Source organism: Antrostomus carolinensis, unplaced genomic scaffold (assembly GCF_000700745.2).
Source record: "Antrostomus carolinensis isolate BGI_N321 unplaced genomic scaffold, ASM70074v2 scaffold36320, whole genome shotgun sequence".
Lineage (NCBI taxonomy): Eukaryota > Metazoa > Chordata > Aves > Caprimulgiformes > Caprimulgidae > Antrostomus > Antrostomus carolinensis.
The window spans coordinates 579-19189 of NW_010289794.1; the positions used below are offsets into that span (position 1 = coordinate 579).

At 41.1% G+C, this 18611-nt stretch overlaps 1 protein-coding gene across 1 annotated transcript; it reads left to right on the forward strand.

The window, feature by feature from the left end:
* Positions 1 to 2689: 2689 nt before the first annotated feature.
* Positions 2690 to 16763, forward strand: NUB1 (negative regulator of ubiquitin like proteins 1). The gene is made up of 14 exons (XM_010171445.1): positions 2690 to 2809; positions 2901 to 3062; positions 5101 to 5159; positions 5742 to 5812; positions 7100 to 7282; positions 8815 to 8903; positions 10304 to 10410; positions 11309 to 11495; positions 11866 to 11973; positions 12145 to 12297; positions 13710 to 13856; positions 14131 to 14226; positions 14956 to 15148; positions 16088 to 16763. The coding sequence occupies exons 1-14, from the start codon at positions 2693 to 2695 to the stop codon at positions 16249 to 16251; spliced, it is 1836 nt and encodes a 611-aa protein (XP_010169747.1). The 5' UTR covers positions 2690 to 2692; the 3' UTR covers positions 16252 to 16763.
* The last annotated feature ends 1848 nt before the right edge of the window (positions 16764 to 18611 follow it).

Sequence of the window (18611 nt, forward strand, 5' to 3'; positions counted from 1 at the left end):
CCCTCCCAGTCCTAGTGCAGCTGTGAAGCAGCAAAACACGGTGGCCTTGAGCTCCAGCAGCAACACCAGTACTGTTATCAAAGTTCTTCTCATGATAAGTCTGAACTGAAACACTGAAAGTAAAATACAGCTCTTCTAATTACTAAAAAGAAAATTAACTCTATCCTAGCAAAACCAGAACATCTGTTTTCATAGCTTAGTAAGAAATCACGAACTTCATAAAACTATAAAGTTCTATTGATAAAAAGATGAATGACCAGTTTATAAGTGCCACTTGTATTTATAATTCATACTCTTAAGCGTAGGTTGCAATCTTAGACTTATCTGGGTGCCCCAAAACCATGGACATCTTTTTTGGTTTTTAAGTTAATGTTAAGTAGAATTATAGCTATAAAATGCTTCCTCAGCATAACCTGAAAGTGGGGTTACAGGTGGTTCCTGAGAATTGCCTGGCATGGTTTGGAAAAGGGGGAAAGCTGCATTAATAACTTAAACAGAGTCTTTTGAAAATTGAGTGTGTTTGTTGCTTTCTGCTTTGTAAATGTGTGTGCTTTGCCTTGACTCTAAAATAATAGCAAAACCAACATCATCCCAGCAAGTAAAAGAATGCGTGGCTGTCTCTCCTAGTTTGGACAGATGCTGTGCAAATTATAGCAATCAAACAGGAAGGGTTATTAAACCATCCACTTGCTCAGTTAATTCTCTTTAGAAGGGACTGTTGTCTTTGCATTGTTCAAAGATTCTTCGTAGCTTGCTAAAGCTGGGGTTGAGGTAAGGTTAACCAGTAAACTTACCACAAGTTGGATAGTTGCCTGTGGTTTTTTGCTCTCAAATAGTGTTTTTCTGAGCAAAGGACAGTCTTTGAAACTGGAAAAATGGATAAAAATGTTTGATTCTTTTTTTTCCCCTTTTTTTCCTGAGAGCTATGTGCTGATAAACAAGAATGAGAAAATGAAACCACTCTGAAAGAAAAGTGAAACTGATTAATCGAATTTCAATGCCAACCTTAGTGCATATGTGCCAACATTTTAGATGTTTTTCTGTATAAATTAAAACACATCTTCCATATGATTCCCAGTGTCCAAGAGCCAAAAGTCTCCCACACTTTAACACGCACACAGGTTTTCTTTGGGGTTTTTTTCTGTTGAGGTCACTGCACCCACCCTTCCTCGCCCTCTCTGCCTTCCCTCTTTCTTGGAGGTTTTTTCCCAGGGACATGGCGACTCACTCACCGAGGTTACTGCTCTCTCTGAGCTGAGTAAGAATAACCTGTGTGATGAATTCTGCCTAAACTCTTACCTGTGAGCCAGGGAGCTGCTCTGTTCAGCTCCCTGCCATCTTCTCCCCAGTCACGGGTACTTTAATGTCTGGTGCAGATTTACAGTACATACCATCTCCCACCTGAGCCTCTGCACTTTATGTTGCTCGTGCCCTGTGTGCCTGTTCTAGCTTTGCTCTGGGAAGATCACCTCTTGGGCTATGAAAAGTGGCACCCTGCTATTCCATCTTTCTGAAACCAGAATTTTACAGTTCTGTTTTATGATACTGTTAAACTTGTTTGCTTGACAAATGATTGAGATTGGGGAGGGGTAGCTCTTAAGTCTCACTTTGCTGGAGGGCTGTGAGCTTTACCTTACGGTCTTCTTATAGTGGAGCTTGTGGTTCAGAGGTGTTCCCTGCTGATGCTTCTTTTCTGTCCTGCCAAAGAGACCGATAATTCATGTTTGACTGTCCACTGGTGTAGAAAGGTAGTCAAAGTAGAGGTGGGAGAAGCAGGAAAGCAGAGGTACAGCAAGGACATGTTTCAGAGGGGAGGTGGATTAAGCAGCCCTGTCCAGGGCAAGGCAAAAGAATTGAATCATGGATTTTGATAAATTGGCATCTTATAGAATCATAGAACGGTTTGGGTTGGAAGGGACCTTAAAGATCATCCAGTTCCAACCCCCCTGCCAGCAGCAGGGACACCTTCCACTAGACCAGATTGCTCAAAGCCTCATCCAGCCTGGCCGCAAACACTTCCAGGGAGGGGGCATCCACAACTTCCTTGGGCAACCTGTTCCAGTGTCTGACCACCCTCACAGTGAAGAACTTCTTCCTAATATCTAATCTAAACCTCCCCTCTTTCAGCTTAAACCCATTTCCCCTTGTTCTGTCATTAACTGCCCTTATGAAAAGTCCTTCCCCAGCTTTCTTGTAGCCCCTTCAGGTACTGGGAGGCCGCTATAAGATCTCCCCAGAGCCTTCTCTTTTCCAGGCTGAACAGCCCCAACTCTTTCAACCTGTCCTCATAGGAGAGGTGCTCCAGCCCTCGGATCATCCTCGTGGCCTCCTCTGGACTTGTTCTAGCTGCTCCAGGTCTAACTCCCATGAGGGGTCAGGAAAGAGTTTGATTTGTCTTGAATTGGCAAGGTCCAACTCAGGGGTCTTCTGAATTATCCATACTCTAGTCCAGGTTTCACCCCCTTTCCAGATTTTTTTATAATAATTTGGACTCAGGTTCCCCTCCCCACCAAAATGCACGGAATGTGCTTCATGCTCATCTTCTTTTGCAGAATTCCAAAATGTCACTTATACTTCTTGAAAAAAGTACAATGTCTTAGTACAGGAAAGCTATATGAAAAGTTTGATTATTTTCTTTCTTTTCCCTTCCAATTCTGCTTTTTTTTTTCTTTTTTCTCTTTTTTTTTAAAGAATGGCACAAAAGAAGTATTTAATAGCAAAACTGACAAGTTGCTTGAGAGAGGACAAAATTCAGCTATGGAAACCACCTTACACAAATGAAAACAAAGAAGCTGGTAAAGAAATTAAGGTAAATATTCTCTCTGAGTTGATGCTGTGTATCTTCAATGTCATACCGGTGGTGTGATGCATTTTCCCAGTTTTTCTTGCTCTTTCCTTAGGAGCTGGTACAAAAATATTCATGCAAGCTGAATATCAATGAGAACGATACAGAGAATATGCTGGAAGAAATACGGTGTAAAGCGATTGAGCGCGGAACAGGAAATGAAAATTTTAAAGTGACTGGGATTGCGAGACTTGATATATATCTGCCTCGTAGAAAAGTAAGTGACATTGCAGAACAGTCAGGATAAGTAGCTGTACTTTGATGGCCTTTTGAGTTCTAGATCTGTATCTAATGCAAGTATTTTCACTTCTTCAATTTTTTAGGTGTTTTGTATGAGATCTGTGTTAGATATATAAAATATGGGGGAAGGGGGAGTTGTGTAGGTGTACTTCAGTTATCTAGGTATGTGAGAATATCATGGGAAAGGAATATAATATTACAAGATCAGTAATTATCTTCCCTTTAGGATTTAATGAGAAATTATATTTCAATTAAGTAAATTAGATTTTAATGTGTGTCTAGTTCAGTTTGATTCCTTCTGATGTTACTGTATTAGCAGTAAAGAGCAGTTGTATTTTTTCAGCTGTAGAATATCTAAAGTTGAGATTAGCCAATGAATATCACTGTATTACCACAGCTTTTGTTTAAATGACAGCTTTATTAAAAAAAAAAAAAATCCCTTTAAGTGCAATAAACAACTTGAACTTGGTGTCATCTTAGGCCATTTATGGCTGATGACATTGAAAAGAACTCCTTCAGGTGTTAATCGTGGCATGTGGCAGTGTTCCTACAGTGATGACATTATCCTTGTGTAACTATTCCAGCCCAGGAAGCCAAATAAACTTACTTTAAAATAGGTAAGTGCAGTGTTTGAACTTGGAAATGGGAAGCAGGATTTTCTGTTGTGATGGTACTCATCCTGAAAGCTTCACAAAGATAGAACTGAGTTAAGTCTTACCCTTTTAAAGCCAGCCTTCAACCTGTAGTTTCACACATAAAATATGCCAGAATAATGATGTGAATCTAAATAAATCAGTGTCAGACTGGTCACCATAACCAGTTCTGGGGATGCCTCTACCCTAGTCAGCTAAACACAGGTGGGGGACAGGCTGACCGTGGTTTGATGGACATCCCTACTGCCAGGCTGTTCATGTGGGCTCGGGTGCAGCTTCACCCAGCTGCCCTGGTATCCTGCCAGGCAGTGAGCAGGCACAGTGTGAGGGCTGACAGGGACAGGGACCGATCTACATGGCACTTTGGATACAGCTGCTCTGCTTGGGAGGTCAAGAGGATTCAACCTTATGGATGTGAAGTGTGTTGTGCAGGTTGGTCACAGAGAGCAGGCCCTTGGTTAGGTTCTTACTAACACAAAGCCTCTTAACCAGGAATATTTCCTCCTGAAAAACAGTCTCTAGCAAGTGCAACATCTCCAACCACTTCCTGGTTTTAATCTTGTGCAGGAGCAGCATCTTCCCCAGTGCTGTGTGTCTTCTTCCACTCTGATAACAGTGAAACATAACTTCTATATTTAGGGGCACTTAAAGGTTGTAGTCTTCTTATCAGCTCTGGAAAAGGGCAATGTTTGGGGTTTTCTGGTTTGTTTTTTTTTTTTTTTCTGAAGATGATCTTAGAGTGTACCTTATGCTTCAGAAGGATGCTTTGAGGTTTTTTGGGGTTTGGATTTTTTTTACTGAATACCTGCAAAAAACAACACAGTCATAGTTGTTCTCTCTCCTGTAGTGAAAAATAATTAGTGATGAGCTGAAGGGTAGAGGCTCTTAAGTGATTGCCATGCAGTTAAAACAAACAAATAGTTTCATAATTCATCTTTGTAGTGCTGCTGGGCATAGAGGAATTAATTAATTTAAAATTCCAGTTTATCTAATCTAGGACCAGAGACAGTAATGGGAATTAATCATAACTTAGCCAGTCACAGGTGAGTGGCATAATTACAAAGCAGAGTTAGGATTGTAAGTGCATAATTAAATTAGTCAGATTAAATTGTTTGGTTCTGAATTTAGATTTCTAATTCTGAATCTTCTGTTATAATGGTTATTTTTAGCACTAAATAGCAAGTACAAGGCTCCTTGCCTGGAAATTACTAATATGTATGCCCAACCATAACCCTGTTAACAGAGTTATTATTTGAAAAAGAAATTGTAGTTGCTGTGAAACAATTAATTAAGAAAATGTCCAGAGTATCTTGATATCATGCTTCTTTTCCTCCTTTCCTCCACCCAATATAATTACCACAGAGCAGAAAAATCCCACTGGAAACCAACCTGTTCATCACAGGCAAGGAGCTCAGATCACAGTAAGTATAATCACCCTTGGTTCATGTCTAATGAGATAGCTCAGTGTCATACAGTACTAAAAAAAACCAGACAAAGTGCTATTTGTTCAATTTAAGCTTTTTCTTAGCACGGATATTTGTTCAGTGTGTCTGAATAAGGTGTCCAGTGTCCCTGTAGGGTGTTTCTTCGTGTAAGAACCTGTGGTTTCACAGATAGAAAACAGGAAAGTTGCAGCTGTGGAAGAAAACTCTAAATCTCCAGCAAGTACTTGAGAAGGCACTAGCAATCAATATTCCAGATCTGTAACTAGGCAGCTCTTCTGAACAGTCAGCAGCAGCTTCTATTTCCTTTTGTGTTTTTAAGTGTAATAAAATCAGATTCTTTTCTATTAGTTTTGCTCTTTTCCTTTCTATAGCCCAGATTTTCCCTAAATGGTGTACAAAGCTTTCTGATTAAGTTATTTTACTTCTAGCAGCCTTTTATAGCAAAAGTTTTAAGCCAGTTACAAGCATCCTTATTTTTTAAGTTTTACTGTTCTTCTAACAGAAATATTGTATAGCCTTACAAATTGATATTCACAGATTAAATGATTTATTTCACAGGATAGCACAGGAACATGCATTAAAAGAAAATGCCATCAAAATAATCATAAATAAGAAGCAGCTTGACCTGGGTATGTATCTCTAGTTGAGTATACTTTTATGATAATTTTCTAGTTTACTGATTATCAGAAGAAAAATTTCTTGCAACTCTTAATTTTGGAAATTCCCAAGGAATAGCAGTTATATTTGTCAGGTTCAGCTGTACAGGAAATAAATTATAACGCTCAAAATTCTTAGATAGAATTAGAGCAATTATACAAATCCTGTAATAAATGTTGAAAAGCCATTTTTCAAGTGTTGTAACACTGAAAATGCACATTCAAGAGAAACCCTGAATATTCACATGGTTTTTGAGGAAATTTACAGCACATTCAGAAACTTTTTTAATGCTTTGCAAGTGTTCAACTTGTCAACAGTGTTAGGTTTATGGTTGGACTCGATGGTTTTAAAGGTCTTTTCCAACCAAAACACTTCTATGATTTTTATGATTCTCTGGCATGTTGAGGGAAGCGATGACAACAACTTTCTCTTTATTAATGACCTAAGCATCTGACATATTTATTTCCCTTAGGATATGTCAGAATTAGAGCCATGGAATTGACAAGAGGAACTCGGATTCAATTCCCAGTTCCTCTGTCCCGTTACTGTTGTGGTGTATGATCCTGGACATGGTGTTATTCCAGTTTTTGCCAGAAGATCAATTAACTGAAACCATCATAATTTTTGAATGTTTTGGAAAAAAGCAAGAAAAGAAATATACCAATCATTTAAAAATCACTTTTAAGATGCAAGATGAGGCCTACAAGAAAGCTGGGGAAGGACTTTTCATAAGGGCAGTTAATGACAAAACAAGGGGAAATGGGTTTAAGCTGAAAGAGGGGAGGTTGAGATTAGATATTAGGAAGAAGTTCTTCACTGTGAGGGTGGTCAGACACTGGAACAGGTTGCCCAAGGAAGTTGTGGATGCCCCCTCCCTGGAAGTGTTTAAGGCCAGGCTGGATGAGGCTTTGAGCAACCTGGTCTAGTGGAAGGTGTCCCTGCTGATGGCAGGGGGTTTGGAACTGGATGATCTTTAAGGTCCCTTCCAACCCAAACCATTCTATGATTCTAAGTCTGATTTTAATTTCTGAATTTCATCTGAATATGTCAGTAATTGGCAGGGGGGTTGATTGAGTTTTTGAGTCTAGTAATTACTGTAGTTCTTAGTATAGTATGAGTGAGGCGAGGTGCTGTTCAGGTTGTTTTGTTTATGAGTGTTGGGTTTGGGGTTTTTTTCCCCTCAGTGGCAGTGCAGTGTAAAATGGTCTCTTCTCTCTAATAGAGTATTTGGATTGTATTTGTCATACTTCATTTTGCAGGCAAAACCCTTGAGGACCAGGGTGTTACACATAATGCAAAAGTGATGGTACTGCAACTGGAACAGAGTGATGAGGAAACTAAAAGAAAAGTTCAGGAAGAAGAACTTCAATGCAAGAAAGAAAAAGAAATAAATGACAAGAGGCAAAGAACTAAGAAGGGTTTGGAAATTCTAGCAGAGAGAGGTAAGGGGGGATGTTGGAAGTTTTTTGTGAGGTGGGAGAGGAGATGGGTGTTCATTAATTCTTGCACATCAAAAATTATCTTCTCGGTGGACTTTCAACCTAGAAGAGTTCCTGTACCGTGACTGGATTTCAGTTTATATTTTTCTACATTTCTGCCTACTTGAAAACTGGATTTTATGTTGTTCCTTTTCTACTCCAATTCTTCTTACACAACTAGAATGCTAGAAAACATTTGGCACTTTGAGAAGGATATAGTATGAATCAATTATTATTTAATTGACACTTCACAGTTAAGGGACTGATGACTCTTGAGAACAGGCTTTAAATTTATCGCAGGCATAAGCCCAGTGGAATAATGTATAATAAGTCATTAAGCACATTTTTGTAGCTTACCTCAGATATGGCTGTGCATAACTGGTTTCCTTGTGCAGAACAGCTCACTTGTCATTCTCATCTGTAAGTGGCTGTTCTGTTCTCATTGCATTTGATGTTGATTGCTGGCGACTGTGGATTAATTTAAAGGGATATAGTGAATTAAACAGTAGTAATTTTTCAAAATCAGGTCGTGTTTGTGAATTGCATTTGCTGGATGGTGAGTTTAAATCACTTCTCTATTTTATTGTTTCAAAAATCCACAAGAAACTGTGAAACTGAGTACGTAAGGAACTCTTGACAAGTGCAAAAAAAAATATCTGAACAAAGCTTCTTTCAACAGTCAGTGACAGCCTGTTTCTTGTTGTAATATCAGATTTTGAACAAATGAAAGAAGTGATGCCTTTTGTGGACATAAGGCATAATTTAGACCCCAGCCCTTGAATCCTGTATAGGGCCTCTGTAAGGTATTTACCACTAACTGTCAGTTACAGCACAATGCCAGAGCGTAGAGTGGAGTCCATAATCGGCTCACAGGCTGAAGGGTCTGTGGGAAGTGGAGAAAGGATTTAACAACCCTTTTGTTTTGTCTGAGAAAAATTGCAGGGTAGAAGTTTTAATCTCAGCAAACTCCTGCTTAACTGCCTTCTGTTTACAAGAAAAGCATCTTTTCATTTTAAATCAGATGGAAGTGAAAACAAAATTCATAGTTTGGTTATAACCATTAAAATGTGTGGAAAGGAAAATTCTGAGCTATATATTTTTTTCAGTTTTATCAGCTGTGCTCAGTTATGGGTTTTTTATATTCTATGCTTTATTTGCTAAAGCATTTCAAATGTTATCTCATGTAACATGTAGGTGTCTTGTCTTCTGCAAAAAATTCTTTACAATTCATGTAACTTAATGTTGTGTCTAAATTTCTGGATGAACAGGGCCTTTTCCTTAGTGACCTTTCTAAAAGTTCCTCACATTTGTCTGATCAGGGCCATTTTTGGTAGGTCTGTCCAAACCACAAATGCAGCATTTATATGGAATTTTGATTTGTTTGTTTGCTTGCTTTTTTTGTTTAACCACATTCTTACTGACATAATTTTACAACAACAGAGTTACTCTGTTAAAGGTGGTACTTAAAATTTGAACTGTTCTTTCTCATCTTTCAGAGGAGTACTTGGATCCAGATTCTGTTCCATATCTAGATATAGCTAATCAGACTGGAAGGTCAATCACGATTCCTCCTCAAGCTAAAAAGGTAGGTAAAAGTAACTTACAAAGCTGCTGAGACAGTGATTTGTGAAGCATTTCAAATATGGTATTGAAATAGTCAGTCTTATTTGGGATGTAACCCTGGGTTCAGTAGATGTTTGCGTAGTAGAAACAGTTTGAAATACAATTGAAGTAGAATTGTACAATTGGGAACACTTCAGTCACCTGGAGACAGACCTACAATTGCTGATCTAATTGCAGGTCTAATCTTGCGCTGACCCTGTGTGGTCCATATCTTATTTTTGTGGTTTAAGATGAGCTTTAACTTTGTTATATCCTAACACCTATGTTAAATTTTGGGTGCCCTAGAACAACATGAGAAGAGTTTGCTCATTAGTCTTCAGTTTCAGTTGGAAACTCGATGAATCTCTCAAAATCAAAATCTCTTAAAATATTTTTAAGATCTTTCGCACTGTGACCCCTCTCAATTTTAAATTTGTTCACCATTCAAGAAAGTTCCACGTCCCTAACTGAGAATATCTTTGGTTGGGTGCATGGGCTGAATTACAGTGGGAGTGACACACCTGATGTTGGCTGCTGAAGCAGAAGTTTAGTGATCGATGCTATCTTTTTAAGATTGCTGGATCTTACAAAGCTTTACAAATACTTGGAATATGTGTAATTCCAAGTAACAAAAAAAAAAAAAGAAGAAATGAGCAGGCCCTAACATGTGCTAGCTGCTGCTCTGGCCTCTTCTGAAGCATACAAGCATACAGTTTTCTGCATCATCTGGAGTTTCTGGATGATTGGAATAACAACTGTCCGTTCTCACAACGCATGCTGTTCTGATGAAGTGCTGGAAGTAGTAATTCACCTCAAGAGTTAAAGCATCAAATGTTCAAGTGCACAAGATTTCATCAGTATTGAATGCGGATGAGAAGAAATATTGCAGGTTGTTTCTATCCAGAAATACTATTTACCTTTCCATTTGTCATACTGCAGGAACTAGAGTGTTTTCTTGCTACATTCAAAATTAAATTTTCAGTTCTGAGGTTTTTGGAGGAGGTGAGTTGTTAGATTTTACAAGATAGTTGTAATAGCAAAGCAAAACAAATGTGATGCTGTTAGGAAGTGTAGCACCCAGAGAAATGCTTAGCTTGTTATCACTTATCATTGAAAATCTATCTAGGCTTGCATTCTTAAAATAAACTTGGTGCAATGTTTTCACGTGTCAGTATCATTCATTGCTTTTAATTAGACAATACCTAACATTAGCAGGTGGGAGAAAAGCACAAAGTTATGTGAAATAATGTTGCTCTTATAGAGCTTCTACAATGGTATTTTTCTAGGAAGAACAAGGGCTCTAATGGCTTACGTAGATATTTCCTTGTAGTTATATAAGTGAGTTGGGGAGGTGCAAAAACAAGTCTCAGTCTGTTTTTCTAGGCACTTGTGCTGGCAATGGGTTACCATGAGAAGGGCAGAGCATTAATGAAGAAGGAAGAATATGAAATAGCACTGCCATATTTGTTGGATGCTGATAAACACTTCTGGTAAGAACCTCTTTGAATCCTTGTGTCTCTCTTTACTGTCAGCCAAATACAGGAACAGCATCAGCCCTGCCTGTGCATTTAAATCAGGGCCTGTTCTGCCTGGGATTGGTTCACACCCCCTCTGCAGACGGGAAACAGCAGGCAAAGGCTCTGACTTGCTGTGACAGGTGGCTTCATGTAGAACAGCTGAAACAGATACTGCCACTGGGCAATTTAATCTTTCATACGAACATGAACAGTAACTGTCAGTATTCATGTACTAGGCTAGAAATTCCATTAGCTTGGGAGAGTTACAGATACTTTTGCAATTGCTTCTGTGAAGAAATAATTTCTTGTAAAAGGTGGAGCAGACAGCTGAGGTCAGTGACAATACCAGGGTTTCTACAGGTAAACTACTTGCCTGTCAGCAGTCAGAGCCTTAAATTGCTCTTTTGAGATCCCCAGAAGTAATATTGTCCCCATTTCTCATCTGTATGCACGTGCAGAGATACTGGCACAGGACTCTACATGCTCACATCCACCAAGGAAGATGCTTTTTCTTTGTCCTCTCAAAGATTGCACAGGGTTTAATTCTGTTCTGCTTTTAAAGGGATGCTGTCTTAAATACTAACAAAAAGAGTTGTGACTACTCTAATTCTTTGAGATGTAGTGTTGTCATTAGTGCCATGGGTATTGGTGAACATGATGGGAGATCAATGCTTTATTAAAGTTCCCCTGGCATCACTTTGCTACCTCAGATATCTAGTGTGTGCTTTCTCAAATATGTGAGTATGCGTATTTCTAGTGTTTTGTTTCATTAGTGTTAAAAAGTGTGTGGAAAAAATAAACAACCTCTCCTAAAAAAAAAACCAAAAACCCAAAAAACCCAAACAAACAAAGTAATTGTTTTATTTTCCAGCGAGTGTAGCACAGAGCTGCTGAATACCGTGGATAATTACGCAGTACTGCAGCTGGATATAGTGTGGTGCTACTTCCGCCTGGAGCAGCTGGACTGCCTGGATGATGCAGAGAAAAAGCTGTCCACAGCACACAGATGCTTCCAGAGGTGCTATGGGGAGAACCATGAAAGACTTATTGATATCAAAGTATGCTAGTTTTGATTTTATTAGGGTAGCTTTTTTTTTTCCCCTACATGTATTCAGTTATCATTCAGGTATTACAAGACTGACTTTTAGATGTTTAAAGTTTTCTCGTGCCTCCTCAGCCCGTAGCCTAGCTGTGTAGTTGTCAGCATAGTGAAAGCATTGGGGCTGACACAAAGGTCGTGGCAAACGTGTTTATATGCACAGACATCATCAGTGGTTTAGATGCGATACTTGAACTGCATCCTGTGTGTCACATATTAGTGACTAGGTCTTTAAATGTGTAAAGTGTTCTGTTGATAATGAATTGATGTTCTACCATATGCTTCTGCCCATCTGCCCCTCCTCCTCCCTTGTTTAAACAATTCTTTAGGGAAGCTATGGTCGTGAGAAGGTTTTATTTCTACGGCTTTACCTACTTCAAGGGATAGGACACTATCACAGTGGCAGAGAAAAGGAGGCTGCTGAGTATATTCAGAAGGTAAGACACCAATAAGTAAAACTTCTGAGTCATTGGCAGTAGCTCCTGTTGTTGGGCTCTGTCTTGCACCTTCTCCCTGTTCTTTGCTTACTCAGAAAAATGGGCAGATATTTTTTGTTTGTGTGCTCGCAACCAGCGTAAGCAGTATCATTTTGTTCTTTATATACACAGGCATCTCATTTGTATGAGGAGCTGTCCATAGATCCTGATAAAGTTGATCGCCTGTCACTCCTGGGATTCTCCGAACAGGAAGCTCGCCTTGCCCTGCGAGCCTGCCATGGGAATGTGGAGCATGCTGCCAATCTTATCACCAACAGGAGAGAGGTATGGTGAAGGTTTTAAATCGAGGAGCACGTTAGTTGGGGTGTCTGTAAGATCACGTTTTGTGTAACTAGTGCAACACGGTGCTAAATTAAGGACTTTGATTATCCTGCTTTGGCACTGTTAGTGTAATTAACAATTTGACATCTGTTATCACAAGTTTCAAACCAAAACTTAATACAAGGGAAGCTCTATCCCAAAATAGATGGGATGAGAGAGTTGAAGACCTGTGGTTGTACCACAGAAGTGCATAGGGAGACTTTGCACAAGTGTTTGCTACTCAGCAGTGCTCTGTATGGGAACACCACCACCATGATCAAGCTGTCACTGCTGGGTTTGACTGGTCTGAAAAAGCTGCACAATAAAGTGCTGTGAGGGTAACCCCCAAGCTACACTGTATTATATGGCTTTGGATTTGGAAGATCCAGGAGGGGAGAAGGATGTTTTTGTGCTGAAGTGAAGCCAGTGCTGTCCACATCTGAAGTGCCTGAGGTTACGTTTGGTAAGCTGAGGTGGCACTTCTAGACTTCAGACAGTGAAATGTGGACAGCAGCTAGAACAAGTCCAGAGGAGGCCACCAGGATGATCCGAGGGCTGGAGCACCTCTCCTATGAAGACAGGCTGAAAGAGTTGGGGCTGTTCAGCCTGGAGAAGAGAAGGCTCCGGGGAGATCTTATAGCAGCCTCCCAGTACCTGAAGGGGCTACAAGAAAGCTGGGGAGGGACTTTTCTTAAGGGCAGTTAATGGCAGAACAAGGGGTAATGGCTATAAACTGAAAGAGGGGAGGTTTAGATTAGACATTAGGAAGAAGTTCTTCACTGTGAGGGTGGTCAGACACTGGAACAGGTTGCCCAAGGAATTTGTAGATGCCCCCTGCCTGGAAGTGTTCAAGGCCAGGCTGGATGAGGCTTTGAGCAACCTGGTCTAGTGGAAGGTGTCCCTGCTGATGGCAGGGGGGTTGGAACTGGATAATCTTTAAGGTCCCTTCCAACCCGAACCATTCTATGATTCTATAATTCTATGATTCTATGAAAAATCGAATGGCTGAGAGAAGGGCTGAAGAAAACTCCTTGGCTACATGCCCAGTTCTGTGTGTCCTTGGCAAGTCTTGTCTACAGGCCCATCTGCCAAACAGGTTTATCACTCACCACACAGGGCCTATAATAGCTCTGGTAGCAAAAGATCCCATCTGCAGAGACTGCAAAGCGGAAGTACAGCAACAGTGCTAGCTCTTGGAAATGCAACTTTATTTAGTAACCAGTGTCTGGCAGCACAGTCTGTATTTAAAAAAAGAAAAAATCCTTTTCCTCAAGAGATTCAAACTCAAAGAAGTAAATCCAAGAAACCCTGTATTGATGGGGGAGGCTGAAAGATTCCCATGCACAGTTAGCTTTGTAATGGATGTGTTCTTGCAGGAAAAGGCACAGATAAGGAGGGAGGAGAGAGCTAAAAGAAGGCAGCGACTGGAAGACATAAACACCTTGAAAAGTATGGGCTATTCAGAGAGAGCTGCTCAAGTAGCTCTTCATAATACAAAAGGAAACGTGGACCAAGCCTTTAAGGTAAGTGATTTTCAGGAGTAATATTTTGAACAACAAAAAAAATTGAGTTGCTTTTTTTTTTTTTGTAATTGTTTAGCAGATTCCTGTTTTCTGTAGTCAGTATTCATTAGTTCATAGCTGCCTTTTCTGAACTGTCATGACTGAACTTCCACCTCCTGACCTGATAAATCAGATATCATTTAAATCCACTGAAGTGTGGGGTTTAAATACATATCCATACCGAGGAGCATTGTAACTCTGTTGCTCTGTTCTGGTCCCTCTCTGTTTATTGTAGTTTATTCTTGACAATCCTGAGTTATTGTTGGAAGATGATGATGATGATCCTGTGGCCATGGACCAGTTTCAGGTTTCCCAGGAAAGTATTGATCAAGTAAGTTAGACTTTTTGCTTTCTTAGGAGTTGGTCATCTTGTTTCTGACTTATGCCTTCCTTAGGCAAAGCTGTACACATTTTCCTTGACTCCTGGAACTCAGTCTGTCACACTTACACTGTCTGGCATCTGCTCTTCATGGTAAAGTCACACCCAGGCTAAAATGTAATCTGTGTGCAGTTCCTGCCCATTACACCAACACACATGCAGACAGCAGTCTGTGCACTCTAATGCTCTAGCCAAAAAAAAGATGGCAAATGAGAAATTTATTCAAGCCTTTAAGCGTTGCAGTGCTTTGTTGAGCTTTGCAATGTCTTTCTCATGACAGGCCATCTGAAAAGCTCTTCAGTAGGTAGTGTGGCTGAGTGATTAATGTCAGGTAGGCAAGAAAACTGTATTGCCTAGAAGCAGATAGCACATGCACACTCCTGATATGCTGGAGTGCTTTGAAGTTTCCTTTGGAAAAACAGAAAAATAATTGGTTTGATATTAAACAAGAGGCTCTTGATTCTGCTCAACATCCCCATTCCTTTATTAGATCACTGCCCTGTTGTTAACTGTTGCAGTAAACCGGAGTCAGTGTCCTGGAATTCCTGGCATGCAGCACTTTCCTCTGTGCAGGAGGAGTGACTGTCAGACGCAGAGTCCGATTCCTGGCAGACCCTGGTGCTGGATGAGTGGGGATTTCTCCAGATTTTTATATTTCTTTTTTGTTTCCCCCTCCTGTAGCTGATGTATATGGGTTTCAGCCGTGAGTCTGCAGAGCAAGCTTTAAAGGTCTTTAAAGGCAACATCCACTTAGCTTCCCAAACCCTTGCTCATTATGGGGGAGTTCTTCCTGCTTCGCTGCAGCTGTCTCCAGAAGGGTCCAGTCCATCAGAGGAATCGACTTCATCAAAAGACTGGCCTACAGAGTCTGCGGGTGAGGAGTGCTGCCTGCAGCAGGCAGAGGAGAGGGAAGGGGGAAGGCTGCTCTTCTGGCTTTTGTACAGGATGATTAAATAAGTTCTTGATAAATGCTGGCAGGGGACCTTGAGTAATGCTCCGGGCTACTTTTGTTAGTAACATAATAATTAGCCCGTTACCCCAGGAGAGCTGTAGTCCTGGCAGTCAGTGACAGCCACATAAGGAACCATAAGGGATACGTATCAGCTGTAGGCAGTGTGTAAGGCAGATACAGCCCAGAAGAAAGGTGTAACCTTCAGAGGTGTCCTGAGAAGGGCAAAGAGGAAATGGCTGCTGACTGGGCTGTGGCTTTGGCACACAAGACTGGAGGCCTCGGCTGTCTGTGTCTTCACTTCCCGAGTGAGGAACACGTGGCCCTCTCCAGCCCACAGGCAAATCCAGCTTCTCCAATCTAATGGTACTCACTCACACCAGTTCTCCTTAAAAACAGCTCTCCCTGCCTGTACTCCTCCAGAGAGCAAGCACTGAGTTGCTGGAGCACGTTCCCTGGACCTACCACTGGTAATGATGGTTTTTTGCCTTGTTGATACCAGAGTTCTGCCTGCGGACGTTCATTCCAAATCTGTGCTCTGCAGTCAGCCGCTGTGACCACACGCTCCTTCCTCACAGCCCTTGCGTGGCAGAACTGTAACTGATACTACTCGCCATTTAGCAAAGAGGAAACTTGCACGTACTCTCTCTCCCGTTATTTGTCAGAACTGTAGTGATCCCTGTTGTACAACTAAGGGCTTTCCTGCAGCTTTACATCACAGGAAAAGCTTGTCATCCCGCAATATCCTTTGCGGAGCTCTTTTAACTGAAGTAGGTTTACAGTCCCGGGCTTGCAGAGCAGTTGTGCTGGTGAAAGAGAGAAAATACCAACTTTTAATTCACTGCTGCTTTTCTTTGTTGGAAGGTTCTTCTAGTTCACCAACAGAAGAAGACATGGAGACGGATGCAGTGAATGAAATCCTAGAGGATATTCCTGAACATGAAGAGGATTATCTGGATTTAACACTGGAGGAAGAGGAACAAATCATTCATGAATATTTATCCTATATACAAGTACCACAGCATTAAATCTCATTACATCTACTTCAGTCGTATGTATTTACCTTGACAAAGTGAGTTTGGATTATAAATGCACCTTCAGCTTATCTCTTACTAAATGCCTTGAATTCAGATAAACTATAGGTGGAAAACTCAATTCCTGCTTATTTATAAATCTGCTTAAAGCCTACATTTGTGATACGTTGCAATTTATTGTCACAGCAGAAAAATAGAAAACATTTATTTTCAGAAGAAAATTTAATAGAACTAAACTATATTTTTATTGTGAAATAAGTTAATTCACTTAGTATTCAAGTAAAGAAACATTTCTATACCATTTTAAAATACCAGCTTTAAAAAAAAAAAGTGAGTTTGTACATCAGAAGCCCAGCTCATGAGGTTATAGAGGCATGGACTTACAAACTGTTCTTCTGAAAGATTTCCAAGAACCATTGGTGTATCTGTTGTGCATGGATTTATAACGTGTTCTGCTTGTCACTTCACGCAGGTGTTACACAGGCAATAAAGGTAACTGTGCTGCTGCTGCTGCTCATAAGAGTCTTCTATGCTTTGGTTTTAAAAACCAGTAGGAACTACCTGGCAGGGCTGTGTCCTCTCAGACCCCAGTGATATTTGCTTTTATAACTCAATAACCAGTTTCCCCAAGCAGCAGCTCTTAACCTCTTGCAGGTGTGGGGCTTCATACTGATGGATTTTATGGGGACTACACGATTTTCTTTCATCAGTGCCTGAGCCAAGTTTTGCTCAACAGCTGTCTCAGCAGTTGTACCCAGCTTCAGCATTCTCAAGACACTTTTTTGGGGGGGACAGCTTTTCTTTAAAAATGTATTTGTTGCCATAAGTGCAGGCTCACGGTAGAGGGAGCTCATGCCCTGCCTGCTCCCCGCGCTGGGCTGGGGCTGGTGGGAACAGGGGAGCTGGTGGAGATCTCCAGCACCTGCTGGAAAATGAACCTTCGCTGGGGTGACGGTTTATTCTTACCCAGCGTTTATCAGTGGGGAAATGAGAGCTTGAGCTTTTGTTAGTGTGAGCCCAACACAAGGAGGACATGGACCTACTGGAGCGAGTCCAGAGGAGGCCACGAGGATGATCCGAGGGCTGGAGCAGCTCTGCTGTGAGGACAGGCTCAGAGAGTTGGGGCTGTTCAGCCTGGAGAAGAGAAGGCTCCGGGAAGATCTTATAGCGGCCTCCCAGTACCTGAAGGGGCTCCAGGAAGGCTGGGGAGGGACTTTGGCCAAGGGCAGGGAGTGACAGAACAAGGGGTGATGGCTTTAAACTGGAAGAGGGGAGATTTAGATGAGATCTGAGGAAGAAATTCTTTCCTGTGTGAGGGTGGTCAGACACGGGGACAGGTTCCCCAGAGAAGTTGTGGATAACAAACTTCTGAGGAGAAAAATAGCCACAGTAGCCATTATATCCTGTTTCTCCATAGGAGAGCACTGAGGAACTACTGGACAAAATGCAGAGTAAAACCAGAACATACAAAAGAACTGAAAATGAGAAATAAAAAGTGATGGATGGTGTAGTTTTAACAGGAAGTAGGGAGGAAATCACCAATGTGTTCCTTCCTTCAGCCAAGGGGTTCCCAGACCTACTGGCATTACCTTCTGCTAGCCCACAGGCAGCGCTGGGCGGCACAGGCAGGGTTTCTCCTCTTTGAAGTGGCTTACATAGCGAACTGGCAGGGACAACTTAAGAAATGAACGTTTGTCCTTGGGGAATTTAAAATTAGCATCATACCACAGAGTGCTTGTCAGAGAAGCCATTCCTCACTGATGTAATTCTGCCAGCACTGCCCCTGAGTAACTGTGGCTGCAGTTTTAAGTGATCAGTGGGGCAGGAGGCATTGGCTAAAAGTTTTAAGTTAATTTTGACTGTGTCTTTGAAGACACTGTGATATGTTTAGAACAGGCAGAAGCAGTAATGACTCATTAACTCCACTCTTTACAAGATCTGTGTCTATTAAATCCATTTGCTAATTCCATGTGTAGCTGCTGTATGGCCAGATAAGCTCTTGGGTCTTACATACTGCGTGCAAAGTTTTCAACAAAAAGTATAATAGCCCAGAGCATCTGTGCAACTCCATCCATCTCTGCTACAGGCCTCCTACTCAGCACGGACCTCATAAGCACAATACAAATGAGATCAGCTGTGTAGCAAACCTTCATCCCAGCAACCAGGAGCAACTGTCCCATGACCATTTCTCACAGGGCCAGTATTGAGCTATGACAATGGGACCGAGAGGTTTCCAGTGGAATTAAGTCTACACTGTGGAGGTGACCTCCCAAATGAGCCTCTCATGGTAGGCATTTAGCATCATTAAAATGCTGTTTCCTACCTGATGTGGAAACCTGCCAGGTAAGAGCTAA